At 44.0% G+C, this 19,658-nt stretch overlaps 1 protein-coding gene across 2 annotated transcripts in view; it reads left to right on the top strand.

Moving 5' to 3' along the window:
* The first annotated feature begins 1,858 nt into the window (after positions 1-1,858).
* Positions 1,859-19,658, top strand: part of SPPL3 (signal peptide peptidase like 3) — a 94,317-nt gene continuing 76,517 nt past the window's right edge. Inside the window, exon 1 of one of the 2 annotated variants that reach the window (XM_002694525.6) lies at positions 1,859-2,409. In XM_002694525.6, coding sequence (XP_002694571.1) covers positions 2,387-2,409 — 23 coding nt within the window. In that variant the 5' untranslated portion in view covers positions 1,859-2,386. Of the gene's footprint in view, positions 2,410-2,553; positions 2,684-19,658 lie in introns of those variants that run through there. The other variant, XM_059876405.1, reaches the window with a different exon arrangement.

Raw genomic sequence — 19,658 nt, 5'->3', positions numbered from 1 at the left:
TTCAGGAAACACATTGAACCCAACTGGTCCTGGTCGCCAGCAGTGGGGGAAGGAGGAAGGAGAGATTGCTTCTGAACGAAAAGTACATTTGGCTTTTTCATGAAAGGGTTCCCCTTGGGGAACAGGCAAGCAGCAGATGTATGGGCAATGGCCAACTGATCCATTTGAAGATAGATTCAGGGCGTGGTGTTCCCCCGTAAGGCTGGGCAGGCCCTGGGAAACTGGAGCAGTGCTTGATCCCGGCCTGAAATTGGGCCAGCTACAGAGGATCTTGAGAATACTGGTTTTGGGTGTGCCAGCTCCGCTCCCTGTGGAGACTACGGGTCTGAGAAGTCTACTGTGTCTGTTGCCCAGGCATGCTTCTAAAGCCTGGAGCTGCACTGATCATTTTCATTCATGAACATAGTAAGTGGCCAGGAGGCTTAGCTAGGCCCTTCACAGTTTAGCCTCAGAGCAGTTTTTCAGTCTCTTCTCTGAACACTCTGAAGCAGGAATCATCCATCTCACTCCTGGATCCAAGCTCACTCCAAGCCTTCACATCATTGGGACTTGCCTCATGTCATTCTCTTTCTAAAGAGTGTCTTTTCTCCTAGTAACAGGCTCACTCTTTCAGACTGTCTCATCAACTCCTGGCAAAGCATTCCCCTGTGCCCCGGGGTTCAGTTCATCTCTCCCTTCTCTCCTCCTAAGCCCCAGATTCACTCTGTGAATCTGGTCTGCTGCTGCTGCTAAGTCGCTTCAGTCGTGTCCGACTCTGTGAGACCCCATAGACAGCAACCCACCAGGCTCCCCCGTTCCTGGGGTTCTCCAGGCAAGAACACTGGAGTGGGTTGCCATTTCCTTCTCCGATGTGCCAAAGTGAAAAGTGAAAGTGAAGTTGCTCAATCGTGTCCGACTGTTAGCGACCTATGGACTGCAGCCTTCCAGGCTCCTCCGTCCATGGGATTTTCCAGGCACGAATACTGGAGTGGGTTGCCATTGCCTTCTCCGTGAATCTGGTCTAGCCCCATTAAATTTACTTCTATGTCTGCCTCCAGATGGACTGTTCCCTGAGCTTTGCTCTTGCGTGGTCAGCTCCTTCTCATCCTTCAGGTGTCGGCTGTCATCTTCTCTGCCAGGCCTTCCTTCACCATGGAAACTAGGCTGCACCTACTCACGCTGTGTCCCATTACTTTGTGTTATCATCTTCATAAAACTTAGCAGCATCTGCAAGCACCTTCACTTATTTGTCGGCTTGGGCTACCTGTAAGTCTTTTCCTCTAGAATGTAAGCGCTCAGAGGGCAGACCCAGCAGAATGAATTGATACATGGTTGGCACCCAATAAATATCTGTTGATGGATCACATGAAGGCCAGTACGGGGTATTCGACTTGGCCCCTCGAGGACTTGGCACAGAGCCTGGGCGCAATAAAAGCTGGCTGCGTGGAGTTATTTGCTAAACGAATGAACGAAACAACGAGCAGACCAACTAAGCGAAGCAGCGTCCCGCCTGCTGACTGACGGGTTGACTGACACTTGGGAGCCCGTGGCCAGAAGACTCTTGATGGATGGGTGACAGCTGAGCGGCAGTCAACAGACGCGCACGGGGTTCCTGACTGGCTGGCCGCAGCAGCCCCTCGGAAAGGGTAAGGGAAGAGGGACCCCCCGAGGCGACCGCCCCGCGTGGGGAGGGGGCGGCACCAAGCGGCGGGAGGCGGTGCAACCGCCAGAAGCCGAGCAAGCAACAGTCGCCTCGAACCGAGGAACCGACGTCTCCGCGCATGGGCCCGGCGCGAGGGGCGGGGCGCGCGCGTCACGTGAGCGTGTTTTGGGCACGTGACCCGCGCAGGGCCAAGGCTCGCCCCCCCGCCCCCTCCTCGCCTCCCCTTGGCGGCTGTGAGCCGAGCGGCCTCGCCTCACCGCCTAGCGCCCCCCTCAGTCGCCGCCGCCTCCGCCTGCGCCCGCCGGCCATGTCCCCGGGCCGCCGCCGCCGCCGCACGAGCGCGGCGCCCCTGCGGCCCAGCGCGCAGTGAGCGCGGGGCCCTCTTGCCGTTCGCCCGCCCCGGGGCCCCCTTGTTCTCAGTGCCGCCGCCGCCGCCGCCGCCATGTTGGGTTTAGAGCCGCAGCGGAGCCGCCGCCGCCGCCGCCGGTGAGGGAGGCCGAGAGCGGAGCCCGCCCCGCCCCGGGGCCCAGGGAGCGGGTCCGCCTCGGAGCCGGCCTCTCCCCGCCAGTCACTTTCCCGGCCCGCCCGCCCGCGGTGTGAGCGAGAGAGCGAGCGAGCGAGCGAGCGCCGGGCCGCGGCCGCGCCTTCCGCTCCCGGCCCGAGCGAGCCCGCCGCCCGTTTGTTCCCCTGCCGCCGGGCCCGGCCCGGCCCGAGCCTGCAGCAGAGCCCTCGAGAGTCAGCGCCATGGCGGAGCAGACCTACTCCTGGTGAGTGCGGGGCTCGGGGAGGCCGGGACGCGGCGAGGGTGGGGGTCGGGACGCCGGCGGGGCCGGCCGGGGAGGAAGAGGAGGAACAGGTGCGCTTCGGGGGTGGAGGGGGGCTGGGGACCGCGGCATAGGGGTGCACGCCCCCCTCGCCCTCTGCCGGAGGGGGCGGCTGGCGCTCGCGGAAGGCGGTGAGCGGCCGGGGGCCCGGCATCCGAGGAGTGGCTTGGAGGAGGCGGCGGCCGCGGCGGATGTCATCTGGTCATGGGCGGAGCAGGTGATGGAGAAAGGGGAGCTTGACCCCGAGGTGGGAAGCCCACGCGAGGGAAATGGATTCCCACGGGCACTCCGGAACCGACCCGAGGCGGGAGGCTGCTGGAAAAGAGGAATGGACACGGTGGAGAGGGGCGGGTCGGGGCAAAGGCGGGGTCCACCGGGCCGAGAGGCATCTTCTGGGAACAGGTGATACGAGGTCGAACTTGGAAGTTGTCAGGGAGGAGGAGCCACCTCCACTGGGGCTGCCCCTTACCCCTGGGATGGGGAGTGAAGGGAAGAGTTGGTGCGGTGGGCAGAGGCCCAGACGTGAGCAGAGGAAAGCCGCGGAAGGGGAGAGTCCAAGGAACCCTGGAGGCTACCCCCTGCTGAAGAGGTTGGAAAGGGAGCCTGTTTGGATAACTAGATTTTGGAGAGGAAGTCGCTGATGACAGTGGGGCCTGGCAGAAATCTTTGTGAGGGTTGGTACCCTGTTCTGTAGAATAGGACGTAGCCTGGTGCCCGGGGGCAAGTATAGGGATGAAGGAGCTACAAGTCGTGTCCATTGTAAAGAGACTTTTTAAAAGTTGTAAAATAGCTTGCTAAGGGCTGACAAGCGTACTGTGTAGTTCATGGAGTGAGAACTATACCTGTCCTGAGAAGGGAGGGCTGAGCTTTGGGGCGAGGGGGATGCACCTCCCTTTAGCAGGCTGAGGTGGAATATATGCTGGAGGGGGTTGAAGGAGTGACGATAATATCCATGAGGAGTGGAGTGAAGAGGAAGCGAGAAATGGGATGATGGTAGGTGCAGAGATGGAAAATCTGGTTGCAATCTAGAGTGATTGTTCGAAGATCGTTTTCTCTTGGAAGCAAATGTGGTTTTTGATAGAACTGTAGGCTTTCCCTTCTTAGAAAAGAGCATAATAGAGTGGGAAGAGCTTGGCGTTTAGAGTTGGTTTGGACGCCGGGTTCACCTCTTAACTTGCTTTATAACTCGACAAGATAGTTCTCCATTCTTTTCCCCTTACCTACAAAATAGAATTATCTTTCTCATAAGCTGTAAGGAGTAAATGAATTAAGTTTACAAACTACAGGGTAAACTGTAAGGTGCTATACCTCACTACATTATAATTATCTTAGGGGAACAGCAAAGAAATGAGTAATACCTGAAAAGAATGGCTTTGGATGAAGGCTTTAACCCAGGGGATGATTTGTGGTGGATGGGGTTATGATAAGTGAGGAACGCATTATGTCTTCTCATAGGGAAAGAGGATTGGTGATTGAAGAAGATAATTCAAAAGAGAACTTCAGTTACGTACATACAAAAAAGAAAAAAAAAGATAACTTAGAGAAAGCAATGCTAAAGGAAGAATGAAAATCCTAATGAACAGTTGTGACAACATATGTATTTTTTAAAAGCTGTTTAAACTTCCTTGATGATTTTGAGCAACGGTGAATTATTTTGAGCAACGGTCAACTGCCTCTCCATAGCACGTGATTCGGAACACCGGGATTAGAATTCGCACTTTCTCGTGGACAGAGTAAGAAAGCAAGTGCAGATGCCCTTGCATGCCTCATCTTGAGCTTCTTAACACGCTGGCCCCGCTCAGTGTCCTGATGGCCGCCCTGCTGTCTGTAGCGCGCTGTAGAGGGGCTGTGGATGGCTCAGAGAGTAAGCGCAGCAGCCGAGAAGTGGGGATAGTGGGAGTGTTTTACTAGGTAGGCCACACTCTTGTGTGATGTTGGACGGCTCTGCTTGGGGGAGGCGGGGAGTGGTGTAAGGCGGAGGTGTTTTGTGAAGTTTGATACTCTGTAAGATTTATCCTCCTGAATACTTGCTTCAAGCTCAGGTCCCTGAATTTGCTTTAAGGTGAAGAAAGAAGCTCCTTGAAATCAGAACGCTTAGCTCCTCATCTTTAGCACGTTTTGAGATGGAGAAAGTTTTTACATTATCTTGAGAGAGAGAGTTCGGAAACCAGGCATCATCCTGAGAAAGGGGAGAGAGGATTGGGAAACGAGGCAGCTTTCTTCCTGACTAGTTCTTCCCAAGTCAGTCGGGGGGTGATATAAAGAGCCAACCATGTGGCATTTAACATATACACTCAGTTGATTCTCACAAGTACCTGAGGCAGGTGATCTTTCTCTGTTTTATAGAGGAGGAAACTTAGGCTCAGGAGCCCGAATGATTTGTCCAAGATACTTCACCTGTGATGCTTTTTTTTTAGGACATGAATTCTCCATCATTTTATTCATGTTCATTGAACTATTAAGTTCAATGAGAACTTAATAGTCAATGAGAACTTAACTGTTGAACATATTAAGTATGGAAAAGGTAATCTCAAAGTACATGCAAACCTCTTTGGATTGTCTTGTCATATTGGAATAACTTTGTCACTGTTCCGTTGGTTTGTGTAAACAATCAAGAGTTGATTTTTTTGAAAATAGTCTTGCACTTTATTTGTATGTGGCCTTTAGGAAAGTCAGCCTTGTGGAGACTACTGTGGTATGGATTTGTCTGAAGATGGAGTCAGTGAAAAATGTAGGAACATTCGAAAATAGGTTCCTTTAGGGTTTTTGTGAGGCAGACATGTAAATTATAAGAAAAAATTGACCTTGAGTTGATGATTGTTGAAGCTCAGTGGTGAGTGCATTTATCCTGTGTACATTTTACATGTTGAAATTTTTCATGATAGGTTTTTTTTTTTTTTTTTTTCCATAAAGCCCCTACACATATGTTCATGCTGTTCTCTGGTTTCTTGTGCCTGCTTTTTTTCTAACAGATTCGGTCAGTTCTGTTACCCAGCTGTGATACTTTTCTGACCACCCCTACTGAAAGTGAGCTCTTTGTTTTTGACACTTGTTCTGTCTGCCTTACTTCTTCTTTTCACGTGTGAATACCTAGTCTCCTCACTGGATGGTAAGCTTTTTGATCAGCAAGTCGTTTTCACCTGCTCCATTTCCGACCTGGGCAGGTTCACCCCTCCTTAGGTAGCTTGGTGGTCCCCCACTCCTGAGAGGTCACCATATTGATGCCAAACTTAGTGCAGACACCTGATCAGCATAGTACATAACAGCCCAGAATTCGCGGGCTCAAGCCATTCTCCAGCCTCAGCCTCCGAGTAGCTGGGACTACAGGTGCACGCCACCGAGCCCAGCTAAGCTTTTTGAAGGTCTGTTGTTTAGTTGCTAAGTCTTGTCTGATTGTCTGCGACCCCTTGGACTGTAGTCCGCCAGGCTCCTCTGGCTATGGGATTTCCCAGGCAAGGATACTGGAGTGCATTGCTATGCCCTCTTCCAGGGGATCTTCCAGATCCAGGGATCTCCATTGGCAGGCGGATTCTCTACCACTGAGCCACCAGGGAAACCCAAGCTTTTTGAGGGTTAGGATGCAATTGCACTAACTTTTGTCCTCCTCTAGCGCCCAGCACTTTGTCTTGCCTATAGCTCGTGCTTATTAATTACTGAATGATTGAATATATAGGTTTTCAAAGGGTAGTTCATCCTTTGTTGAAAGGATAAGTGTCGGGGCAGATCCAGAACCTTTATACCAGGGTGTTTATAGGTGTTGTCCCTGAGAGAGCTTGAATTTGGATCTCAGTACTGCCACTTCCTTCCTGGGCTGAATGTCATAAAGTATCTACCTCGCTGCTCAGTTTTCCACCTTCCCTTTTTCATGCAGCCAAGCCTCAGATCGTTTTTAAAATCAAAACCCAGAAAATAATCCTCTCCTGTGCACAGGTTTCCCGACTACATTCTAGAGAGAGTAGAATACATTTTCTTAATATCAGTTCAAGCCTAAACTTACATTAATCTAGCTTCCTCAACCAAAATACCAAACAGGTTATTTTGTTAATGTCACCAGTATCCTATTAACTGCCAACTTCAATAAAAATTTTTTCACACTGAAAAAAGAAAAAAATGTAAGGGGAAGCTGCAGACAGCTGAATGTTTGTAAACTTATAGTTACAGAAGAAAGCTTCTGGTAACTTAGTTCCCTGGTGTTTCAGTGCTGTCAGAGTGAGGGTACCGTCCCTTAATAGTTTTAAATAAAAACGATTGACAGAAGTTAAAATAATTGGTAGTAACACCACAGTCTTTATCACGATCAACCGCAAGGTTCTCCTTGTCTCGTTTTTATTCATAAACACTAAGGAAATAAAATAATGCATGTGAAAACACACATTGAAGGTGCAAACTAGAGTTTCGTTAATTTGAGAAAAACACCTTGCTAATCTATATATATGAGCAGTTGTTTTAGCGTAAGGTGGGTGAGAAACATCCTTCTCTCTTGATGGAGTCACTGCAGTACTTGTGTATAATTGCTCTTGGTAAAAATTACTTACGTTAGGGTTCATTTTGATGTAAGCAAGGGTTGGGGGGAGGAAGTGAGCCCATGTGAACCTCATTCAGATGAATTTGTTATTGAAGAATTGATAGTATATCATAATTTGTTGTGTTTTCTGTGTGCTGCGGCTTTAGAAGCATTGATCGATAAGGAAACCAAGGCTCAAGGGTATAAGTAACTTGCCCAAGTATGTAAATGGAAAAATGGTTCTAAGTCTAGACTATTGGACACCAAAATTCTGACATTGACTGTGTGCTGCTTTGTCCGTAGTCACTACCCTCAGCCAACCCTCTTCTGCTTGAATCTCTTTTTAGTCTCCGCACTGGTTCCCTCCGTTCTCTGCACAATCACCATCCATTCTCCTGAGTGGTCTTCTGACAGCCTGATTCAGATCACCTCAGTCCTCTGTTCAAAACTCTTCAATGGCTTTTGGCCACATTAGAATAGAATCCAAATCCCTTAATGGGGCTCCTCACATTCTGTGTGTTTTGAAGGATGTCAGTAAACCACAGGTTACACAGATGAAAGTCTTTCTCGCGGTGCTCTGCCCAGTGCCCGGCATACAGCAGGTGGTTTGGCAAATATTAATAGTTACCGAACCAGTGGATGTGCGTGCCTCCCCCTGGGCTGCCTGTCTGAAGATCTGCTCTGAGGACTGCATTATATTGGGGTGATATGTTGTTGTGATAAAGGACATCGTTACGTCAGATGCTTATGAATAATGCTAAAACTGGAGAGTGAAAAACAAGGTGGATCTCTGGAGCAAATGGGACTTACATCTGTTTTTGGATTTCTGTTATGTATCACTGTATCTGTTGTGATCATATCTGATTGTGCATTGTGATCATTGCATCTGCTGAAAGTTTTTCAGAGAGAAACTATTTACTTGAAGATGTGTGAGCAGCATTGTAGACTTTAGATTTGCTTTTATTTTTAAAACATATTTTGCCTATAGTTACAGTGCTGTAGTAGTAATGTTTTGGTGATACATGATTCAAGCTAAAATTAGCCGAAGCTAAGACTATGAATTTGTATTGAAATAATTTTCCTCAGTGTTTCTTATAAAGCCTCGGGGAGGGGGAGAGCTGAAGAGTTGGTAACCATGTCAGCCTGTAATTTATCAAGTAGTACTATGAATTAAAATGCCTATTGTTCAAGCATTTCTCAAAATACATTTCAGTAATCATTTATTTTAGAGATATAAATGCCACTGCATCGAGGTATTACATAGTTCTCTATAATTGTATTTTACTTTAACATTAGTAACTTAGTTTTCATCATTCTTACCTGTTTCATTAAGCCATCCTGTGCAAAATCAAGGATGTCCTGAGAGCGTCTCATGAGGTACTGTTTTAGTTGGCTATGTTTAGCACCTGAAACTTTTATGTGATTGCTGTCTCTGACAGTAGAGCCATAAGTATAATTTGATTTTTCAGAATTCTGTATTTTCTGGAGTTTAACGATTCCTTCTTAGGATTTAAAGGAAAGTAGTGATTTTATTTGTTGTATGTATAAATCAAGAAACGTTAGCAACTTTGAGTTTCTATGGGTTATTTCCTAATCCTCACTTAAAGAATTAGAGGCAGAGTGCGCATCTTCTGGAATTTTTAACCCCTTGGGTATCTAGAGGAGCTCCAGGTGATCAAATTCAATTTTACAGGGAAAATCTACAGTTAGTTCCCATGATGCTCACAATGAATTACCTCTCAGATTTTGTTAATAGGTCTCATTAGAGCCGAAGCTTAAAATAAAGCAGATGCACTCATTTGCCATGATAAGACTAGATTGAGCTCCTCTGAAAAAGGTAGGTTTTTAAATACTTTTAAGGCATTAGTCTGATGAATATGCATTAGTCTAATAGAGACCTAATAGAAAATCCTATTTCTTGGTTTGTTCAGTTTACTCTATCTTGGAAAGAAAACTTGATAATCTCTGTTTTGGAGTTCCAGGTTTGGTATGATGAAGAACTGCTAAAGGATTTTTTTGAAAGGCACTAAAGTAGAGGTGTGTCTTGATTGTTTTTTACATGTTTGTAAATTATACTGAATATAAGTGATTACTCATTAAATTTTATTTGAAACCCTAAGATAGGGTCTAATTCTGTTCTGTTTTTTTTAAATTGATAAATCTTTAGTTGGAGGGTGATTTTCATCTCTGATTCAGTTCAGTTCAGTTACTCAGTTATGTCTGACTCTTTGTGACCCCATGAACTGCAGCACACCAGGCCTCCCTGTCCATCACCAATTCCCAGAGTTAACTCAAACATGTCCATTGAGTCGGTGATGCCATCCAACCATCTCATCCTCTGTCATCCCTTTCTCCACCTGCCTTCAATCTTTCCTAGCATCAGGGTCTTTTCAAATGAGTCAGTTCTTAGCATCAGGTGGCCAAAGTATTGGGAGTTTCAGCTTCAACATCAGTCCTTCCGATGAACATTCAGGACTGATTTCCTTTAGGATGAACTGGTTGGATCTCCTTGCAGTCCGCGGGACTCTCAAGAGTCTTCCAACACCACAGTTCAAAAGCATCAATTCTTCTGTGCTCAGCTTTCTTTATAGTCCAACTCTCACATCCATACATGACTACTGGAGAAACCATAGCCTTGACTAGACGGACCTTTGTTGGCAAAGTAATGTCTCTGCTTCTTAATAAGCTGTCTAGGTTGGTCATTGGAGAAGGCAATGGCACCCCACTTCGGTACTCTTGCCTGGAAAATCCCATGGACGTGGGAGCCTGGTGGGCTGCCGTCTGTCGCGTCACACGGAGTCGGACTCGACTGAGCACCTTCACTTTCATGCGTTGGAGAAGGAAATGGCAACCCACTCCAGTGTTCTTGCCTGGAGAATCCCAGGGACGGGGGAGCCTGGTGGGCTGTCGTCCATGGGGTCGCACAGAGTCGGACATGACTGAAGCGACTTAGCAGCAGCAGCAGGTTGGTCATAACTTCCCTTCCAAGAAGTCTTAATTTCATGGCTGCAGTCACCATCTGCAGTGATTTTGGAGCCCCCCAAAATAAAGTCTGCCACTGTTCCCATCTAGTTGCAGTGAAGTGATGGGACTGGATGCCGTGATCTTAGTTTTTTGAATGTTGAGCTTTAAGCCAACTTTTTCACTCTTCTCTTTCACTTTCATCTCTGATTAACTGGTTCAGTCCCTGGGTCAGGAAGATTCCTTGGAGGGAGGGCATGGCAACCCATTCTAGTATTCTTGCCTGGAGAATGTATGGACTGAGGAGCCAGGCAGGCTACAAATACAGTCCATAGGGTCGCATCGAGTCAGAGATGACTGAAGTGACTTGGATCAGCACACATGCACAGTCTTGTGTTAGTCCCAGGGTTGAATTTTGTACAGTGGTTATTAATGCCTGTCCTCCTCCACAGGGTTATTGCCAGTATTCAGTGAGATAATACATGTGAAAAGGCTTTGAGAATTGCTGCATGCAATATAAAAGCAAGTTATTTGTTCTCTACGTTTATAGACCCAAATTGGCTCTAGGTAGAGTTCCTCACTGCAGAAAAGATTTTTTTTTTTCTAAAAACATTAAAAAAAAAAAACAACCATGTTTTAAAATTGAAGTATAGTTGATTTACAACGTTATTGGTTTCAGCTGTACAACATAGTGATTTAATGATTTAATATTTGTATAGATTATACTCCATGTAAAGTTGTTATAAAATATTGGCTGTATTCCTTGTGCTGTACTATATATCCTTGTAGGTTATTTGTTTTATGCATTGGGCTTGTCCTTCTTCATCCCCTATCCCTTTCTTGTCCCTCCCCACAAGAAAAGATTTTTCTTGTTTCACAATTTAACCAACATTGAAACTTTGAGATGTTTATTCTGGTGAGAATTCTGTGGAGATGTTTGAATAATGCTGCTTAAAAAGAACTAGAAATGTTAGTTTGTAAGTTGTCATTGATTTCAGTTGTTGCCTTTGAAATGTGTTATAAGTGAAACGCTAGCTCATTGGTTTCTGACTCTTTGAGACACCATAACCCTGCCAGGCTCCTCTGTCCATGGAATTCTTCAGGCAAGAATACTGGAGTGGGTTGCCGTTTCCTTCTCCAGGGGATCTTCCCAACCCAGGGATTGAACCCAGATCTGCATTGCAGGCCGACTCTTTACCATCTAAGCCACAAGGGAGGTCTTGGTGTTACAAGGTCATCTTTTAGTAACAAGTTTCACAGTCCACTGCTACTTAACCAGAAAACAAGAAAAACTGACTTGAGTTAAAGTTAAATTTTTTTGTAAGTTTAGTTTATTTTGATCTTTTGAAGGTAGTTTTCTTCATAATCGTGGATAATCCTCTTCTTTGCCTATTTTTTTGTTTTTGTTTGAAGTGCACAGGAAATTTTTCTACCTTAAAGTGCCTGAGGAGGGGCTGTGAGTGGTGGGTTATCTGTTTTCCTCACTCTTCAAGTCTGCCAGGCACACCCACTTCCCTCTGAAGGCCTCAGGCTTCGGCTTCACTCTTGACCTAAATAGGACATGTATAGCCAAGTTTTGTTAATTGTTTCTTCAACCTGGTTATACACATTTGACCTAAGTATAGTGCATGACTTTATGTTTCCTTATCTTAATTTTTGCCCAGAATAGTCTGGCTTGGCTTTCCAAACTTGACTAAATCTTCAGGCCTTGCCTGACAGTCTTAACTTTTAAACCTTTGACTGTATGCTCTGGTTTTGTAAATGCCCAGAAATTTACATTCATTTCTCAGAAGTGCTTGCAAAAATACTCCTGTTAGAAGTAAAAGCTAGTTTTAGAGAATGAATTCTCTTACCTATGCCATTGAGTAGAACAAGCACTAATATCTTAAAAATATTAAGGTTTAATCCTTAAAAACATTTTCAAGTCTGACTTCATAGGGCTCAGTTGAGTCTTACTACAGGAATACTTCCTGGGACCACAGGTGGGAGAGCTGAAGGGAGAGTACAGAGAGGAAGAATGAAAGACTCGAGTTGAGCCCTGGGATACTCATTTGAGAAATGGAGGAAAGAAGAGTAGTCAAGGGATGCTTCATCAGAGTTAGAATGATTAGCAAAGTGTGATGGTGACAAAAGAAAAGGCTCAGAGAACCTTTAGGGGCAGTAGTGTAAAAAGCTTCCAGGTGAGCTATTTCAAATCCTGAAAGATGATGCTGTGAAAGTGCTGCACTCAATATGCCAGCAAATTTGGAAAACTCAGCAGTGGCCACAGGACTGGAAAAGGTCAGTTTTCATTCCAATCCCAAACAAAAGCAATGCCAAAGAATGCTCAAACTACCGCACAATTGCACTCATCTCACATGCTAGTAAAGTAATGCTTAAAATTCTCCAAGCCAGGCTTCAGCAATATGTGAACCGTGAACTTCCTGATGTTCAAGCTGGTTTTAGAAAAGGCAGAGGAACCAGAGATCAAATTGCCAACATCTGCTGAATCATGGAAAAAGCAAGAGAGTTCAGAAAAACATCTATGTCTGCTTTATTGACTATGCCAAAGCCTTTGACTGTGTGGATCACAATAAACCGTGGAAAATTCTGAAAGAGATGGGAATACCAGACCACCTGATCTGCCTCTTGAGAAATTTGTATGCAGGTCAGGAAGCAACAGTTAGAACTGGACATGGAACAACAGACTGTTTCCAAATAGGAAAAGGAGTACATCAAGGCTGTATATTGTCACCCTGCTTATTTAACTTCTATGCAGAGTAAATCATGAGAAACGCTGGACTAGAAGAAACACAAACTGGAATCAAGGTTGCCGGGAGAAATATCAATAACCTCAGATATGCAGATGACACCACCCTTATGGCAGAAAGTGAAGAGGAACTATAAAAAGCCTCTTGATGAAGGTGAAAGTCAAGAGTGAAAAAGTTGGCTTAAAGCTCAACATTCAGAAAATGAAGATCATGGCATCCGGTCCCATCACTTTATGGGAAATAGATGGAGAAACAGTGGAAACAGTATCAGACTTTATTTTTCTGGGCTCCAAAATCACTGCAGATGGTGACTGCAGCCATGAAATTAAAAGACGCTTACTCCTTGGAAGGAAAGTTATGACCAACCTAGGTAGCATATTCAAAAGCAGAGACATTACTTTGCCAACAAAGGTCCGTCTAGTCAAGGCTATGGTTTTTCCAGTGGTCACGTGTGGATGTGAGAGTTGGACTGTGAAGAAGGCTGAGCGCCGAAGAATTGATGCCTTTGAACTGTGGTGTTGGAGAAGACTCTTGAGAGTCCCTTGGACTGCAAGGAGATCCAACCAGTCCATTCTGAAGGAGATCAGCCCTGGGATTTCTTTGGAAGGAATGATGCTGAAGCTGAAACTCCAGTACTTTGGCCACCTCATGTGAAGAGTTGACTCATTGGAAAAGACTCTGATGCTGGGAGGGATTGAGGGCAGGAGGAGAAGGGGACGACAGAGGATGAGATGGCTGGATGGCATCACTGACTCGATGGACATGTGTCTGAGTGAACTCCGGGAGTTGGTGATGGACAGGGAAGCCTGGCATGCTGCAGTTCATGGGGTCGCAAAGAGTCGGACACGACTGAGCGACTGATCTGATCTGAGTGTAAAAAGCTTCAGGATTCAAAGAGAATGAAGAAAAAACGGGCTATGGAATTTGCAAAGGACGTCATTCCTGAAAGTGCACTAATAAAGATCAGAGTAGAGGGAGTGAAAACCAAATTAGGGGTGGATAATGAAGAAATAAAGGAATCCTTTGGGTACTGGCCATTTGTTTGAGAGATGAGATGTGAAAGACACAAGGAAGGATGGTTGATAGAGACAGCAGAGTCATTAGGGTCTTTTGTTTTTATTTTAAGTAAGGGAGAGAATTGTGTATTTGAAGCCAAGGAGGAGAAATTGATCTTGAAAAGAATTTTTTTTTTTTTTTTTTTACTGTAGTTGAGAGTTTTTTTTTTAACTCATGGATTTCAGTTAGGAGTTGTGCAGAGGACTCAGTGGAGAATGAATGCTGTGTAATGTACATATAGTCTTTGTTTCTTTTGATCTTTACTTGTCACTTGTTTGGACTGTATTGCATTTGAATTCTTAGGGTTTTTTTTAATTGCCTACAGAGTAAAATCCAGTCTTCGGTCTGATTGTCAAAATAACCTGGCTTTTTAACCCTACTGTCCTATATCTTCTTTAAAAATCTGTTGTTTCTGCCAGGCTGGATTACTCACTGTTCCCTTTTTCTTTAAGCTGGCTGGTATACCTGGTTAGCCTTTCTCTGTCTTTCAAGGTCCAGCTGAAATGCTGTCCTCTTTACAGCCTTCTGATTGGCCCAGGAGAAATATTTTTCTGATGCCTGTACTTCTTTATCTGATCTTGTCAGATGGCTGTGCTTTTACGATTTTCTGACCTTGTATTGAATGTATTTATGTGGCTCTCTTCCCACCTTGGCAGTGAACTCTGGAAAGGTAGGATCAGAGTCATTAATTTCGCGGTTTAAGGATCTGTAATACATAATAGATGATCAGGTTTTTTTTATTTTCCTCCAAAGAATGATTCCTTTAGCGGTGAAGTTTGTCAGGTGCAGGATTTTAGAATAGAATGTGTCCTTAAAAATAAAATGACAGAGCACACAGAAGAGAGAACATGATACTTGCCTGATGTCTCATTACTCTGAAGAAAATACAAGAGTAGAATTGTTACTGTGAAGTTGGGTCACCTGTTGTGGCCAGATGTACCTGACTTCCTAATATCCATTCAGCACATAGAGAATGAAAGTGGCCTCAGCCTGGGAACTGAACTCCTAAGGGGAGACATTTACAAAGGACCACCGGCCCTTTAGAGTAGTCATCTTCGTTTATCTCCAGTCCTCAACGCCCGCACACTGACTGCTAACTATTTGTTTATAATTCTCCCAAATCAGCACTTGTTAAATATGTGACATATAGGACATGTATGACACTTATACAAGTAGAGGAGCTCTGCTATTTTGTTTTTGCAGTTAGCGAAACAGTTTTGGGGAAATTTTTTTCAAATGAAGATAGTTTGCAGGAAACTTCCTTTGAGAGCTCAAAGCTATATGGAAACTACTTTCTGAACAATTTAACATTTTCTCTCTCGTTACTATTTCAGAAATTAATATTTTTTGTGTTTAAGCTTCTGTTTTAAAAGTTAATGTTTTTAAAAATAGAAACTTATATTTCATCTTTTTCCTATTTCTAAAAGACTATTAACTTTTTTTGTTGTTTAATAATTCTTCAGAATGGCAATTAGAGTTGTAATTTTAATTTTTAAAATTTATTGGAGTATTGTTGATTTAAAATTTTGTGTTTCTGCTGTACAGCAGAGTGAATCAGTCATACATATATCCACTCTTTTGGGGGATTCTTTTCCCATATAGGTCATTACAGAGTTTTGAGAAGTTCCCTGTGCTATACAGTAGATCCTTATTGGTTATCTATTTTATATAAAATAGCGTGTCAATCCCAGTCTCCTAATTTATCTCCTCCGCCCTGATAGCTGTAAGTTTTCTATTTCTGTGACTAATTTTGTTTTGTAAATAAGTTCATTTGTACCATTTTTTTAGATTCCTTATATAATCGATATCATATGATATTTGTCAGAAAGGGCAATTTTAAAAAATCTCCTGAATTGGTGTGTGCATGTTTTAAATTTCATAGATAACAGTAGTGAGTCAATCTTAGGTCAGAATTAATTAACCTAGTCGTATGGAATAGGCATAAACCTGAAGCTGGGGAACTAGGAGCTTGTTTTTGAACCTTTGCCTTCTGTGCAATGGTGAAAAATAACCTGCAGGCCTAAGGATGATGTATTAGCTTGGCTAGCAAGTTCTGGCTTTCGTGAATAGCAGAAGTTCTAAAAGCTGAACTACAGGTTATCACGAACTTAGAAAGGAATTACAGGTAGAGAAGTTCATAGCAGTGGACAGCAGTGAATAACAGACATGATTGGACAGTGGAAGCAAAGGCAAAGGCTAGAGACTCAGGAAGCTTCCAGTAGTGAGACCAGATGGTCCAGTGCCTGCTACTAGAGGATAGGAAACTAAACCAGAGTCATTGCATACAAAGGTACACAAGGCTTCATGGAGCTCTGGGAATTCAGCTCTGTGCCTCAGTTTAGCCTTAAGTTTATAATGAGTCCGCATCTTTCATCCTGTCCCATAGCTGTTGAAAGCATCTGGTTTGAGCGTCACAGCCAGAAACCTTGAAGACATTCTTGATTTTCATCAAGCATGTCAGTAAGTCCTGATGATGGAGACATCTTTGTGCATGCGTGCCAAGTTGCTTCAGTCATGTCTGACTCTTTGCGACTCCATGGACTGTATCCCACCAGACTCCTCTGTCCATGGGATTTTCCAGGCAAGAATACTGGAGTGAGTTGCGATGCCCTCCTCCAGGGGATCTTCCCAACCCAGGAATCAAACCCTCGTCTCTTAGGTCTCCTGCATTGGCAGGTGGGTTCTTTACCGATAGTGCCACCTGGGAAGCCCTTTATAATTATATATTACATGTATATAATTTTAAACATTTGCCTCCTCTTCATTATCTTTGCTCCTGGATGACCCTTCGTGCTCTCTTAGAACACTTCATTGCCTCTTTCAGCTGTTGTTTGTTTCCTTGTTTATATCCCTGTAAAGTTTTGAGGATGTGGGTTATACTTTGTTCATATGTTTATCCCTAGTGGTTTAGTACATAGTTTATTTAAATTAGTATTATTCCATCTTTCATTTTTTTAAAATAAAAATCCTAAAATAATAAAATTAGTAAGATGAAAGAGTGTATAGTATCTTAAGTTCTCAACCTTTAGTTTAAGAGGTCAAAGGGACAAGCATTAAAATTTGAGATGCATAGATCCTTCTCTTAAGCTGAGTAAATTAAACTATTTTTATTCACGGTGTTAAGCTGGAACTACCTTGATAATCACTTTCTTTCATGGAACTTCTTCAAAATACAGTGGGAGAATTGGTTACTGTGTTAGTTTAATATCACCACCATAATACCGCATACCAAAGTGCCCCAGAACTCAGTGCTTAAAATAGCCATCGATCTGCACGTTGACTTGGGCAACTTTGCCCTTGGCTTCAGATCTGTCAGTCAGCCGGGTGACTCTGCTCCGTGTGTGTGCAGTTCGGAGCTCAGGCTGCATGGGCAGCAGCTGCCCAAGGGAAGTTCTCATGACGGTGGCAGAAGCTCAGCAGGGCACATGGAAACGTGCAAGACTTCTTGACGTTCAGGAGTGGCACACTGCCATCTGTCCTTCATTCTTTCAGCCAGAACAAGTCACGTGGTGGAACCCAGAGACGAGGAGCCACAAAACTCAATCTTGACTGTTTGGTGGGAGGAGCTGCAAAATCACAGGGCTGAGGAGTAGATTTGGGAAGGAGTGAGGCATTTGGGCCGGTAATGGCAGTCGGTCATAATTGAAATTTTCTCTTTCTTTTCGTATGGCTAGCTATCATTTGTTCTCTCTATTCTAAAATGAAGCATTTCATATAGGTCCCTTTCTGGAGCATTATGGTTTTCATTCTAATGTTTTATATTTTATAATGGGTTTATTGAGATAAAATTCACGTACTATTGTTGTTCAGTCAGTAAATCGTGCCTGCAGCACACCAGGCTTCCCTGTTCTTCACCATCTCCCGGAGCTTGCTCAAACTCATGTCCATTGAGTCGCTGATGCCATCCAACCATCTCATCCTCTGTCACCATCTTCTCCTCCTGCCCCCAATCTTTCCCAGCATCAGGGTCTTTTCCAAAGAGTCAGTTCTTCACATCAGGTGGCCAAAATATTGGAGCTTCAGTATCAGTTCTTCCAACGAATACTCAGGGTTGATTTCCTTTAGGATTGACTGGTTTACTCGTCTTGCTATCCAAGGGACTCTGAAGAGTCTTCTCCAGCGCCACAATCAAGAAGGCATCAGTTCTTCGGTGCTCAGCCTTCTTTATGGTCCAACTCTCTCATCCATAACATGACTACTGGAAAAACCATAGCTTTGACTATACAGACTTTTGCTTTCAAAGTGATGTCTCTACTTTTTAATACAGTGTCTAGGTTTGTCATAGCTTTTCTTCCAAGGAGCAGGTGTCTTTTAATTTCATGGCTGCAGTCACATACTATGCTATACAATTCATTAGTTTAACGTGTACAACCCAGTAGTTTTTCGTACATTCACAGAGTTGTGCAACCATGATTACAATCAATTTTAGAGCGTTTTTTTCACCCCCAAAGAGACTCTGTACCTGTTAGCAACTCCTTCCTTCCCTTTTCCCCAGCCCTGGCAGCCTCTGACATGCTTTTGGTTTCTGTGGACTTGTCTATTTCATATAATTATAGAATAATAAAATAATGTCTTCTGACTAATTTTGCTTAGCGTAATGTCTTCAGAGTCCATTATGTTGTAGCGTGTGTTAGTGCTTCATTCTTTTTTATTGCCAAATAGCATTCAATTGTATGTATATGCCACATTCTGTTTATACACATTATAATTGTTTGGGTTGTTTTCACCTTTTGGCTATTATGTACAATAATGTTGTTGTGAAGACACATGTTTCCATTTCTCTTGGGTAGAATCCTAGGAGTGGAATTGCTGGCTCTTAGGGTTTGGGGGTTTTAACGTTTTGAGGAACTGCTGAACAGTTTTCCAAAATGGCTGCACCATTTTTTATTCCCTTTGCAGTGTATGCGGGTTCTGATCTCCACAATCCTCACCAGTTCTTGTCATTGTCCGTCTTTTTTTTTTTCAGTATTTATTTATTTGGCTGCATCAGGTCTCAGCTGTGGCATGTGGAATGTTTGTTGCATCATGCAGGAACTTTTGTTGTGGCTCTTGGGCTTAGTTAACCTGTGTCCTGTGGGATCTTAGTTCCCTGGCTAGAGGTGAACCTGAGTCTTCTGCATAACAAGGTGGATTCTTGAGCACTGGACCACCAGGGAGGTCCCTCACTGTCCATCTTTAATTACAGACATCCTAGTGGGTGTGAAGTGGTTTTGTGTAATTTATGTTTAAGGATTTATAGAAGAGGAAGGAAATGGTGGTTTTAGAATATTACATCTGTTTGTTCTTAACAGTTTAGTACCAAAATTGAACCTTAGTTTTAGTCACCTAAAAATCTAGCATTGAGGGAAAAAAAAAAACCATCTTTTGACTCACAGGTTTTTCTTCCCACTCCTTGTTTCTTTTACATGCTAGAATCATTTAGGAAGAAAGTAGCCTCAGGTGATTGTTAAAGTAGTGACCTACCTCTGGGTTTGTGAGGGACCAGATTACTCTGGCAACCGGCTGCATTGTCAGTAGTCATGGGACTGGTTTAATGACTGAAGTTGTTGTTGTTTGTATGGGTGGGGGTGAGGCTCCAGATCTCTTTTTGCCAGGAAAGTAATCATTGGAGGAGTTAGTTGTAAAATTCTAGGGCAGCACTGTCCAGTAGAAATATGAGGAACATATATGATTTAAACTTTAGTTGTAGCCACATTAAAAAGTAACAATCAATAGATGAAATTAACTTTAATAATATCATTTATTTATTTAATATTGTATATATCAATATATAGGACTTCCCAGGTGGCTTCAGTGTTAAAGAACCTGCCTGCCAATGAAGGAGAAGTAAGAGATGCAGGTTTGATCCCTGGGTCGAAAATTTGCTGTGGAGAAGGAAATGGCACTCCACTGCAGTATTTTTGCCTGAAAAATCCCATGGA

The sequence above is a fragment of the Bos taurus genome, chromosome 17, assembly GCF_002263795.3.
Source record: "Bos taurus isolate L1 Dominette 01449 registration number 42190680 breed Hereford chromosome 17, ARS-UCD2.0, whole genome shotgun sequence".
Taxonomy (NCBI): domain Eukaryota; kingdom Metazoa; phylum Chordata; class Mammalia; order Artiodactyla; family Bovidae; genus Bos; species Bos taurus.
The sequence above is the reverse complement of the archived record's forward strand: the minus strand, read 5'-3'. Positions and strand labels throughout refer to the sequence as shown.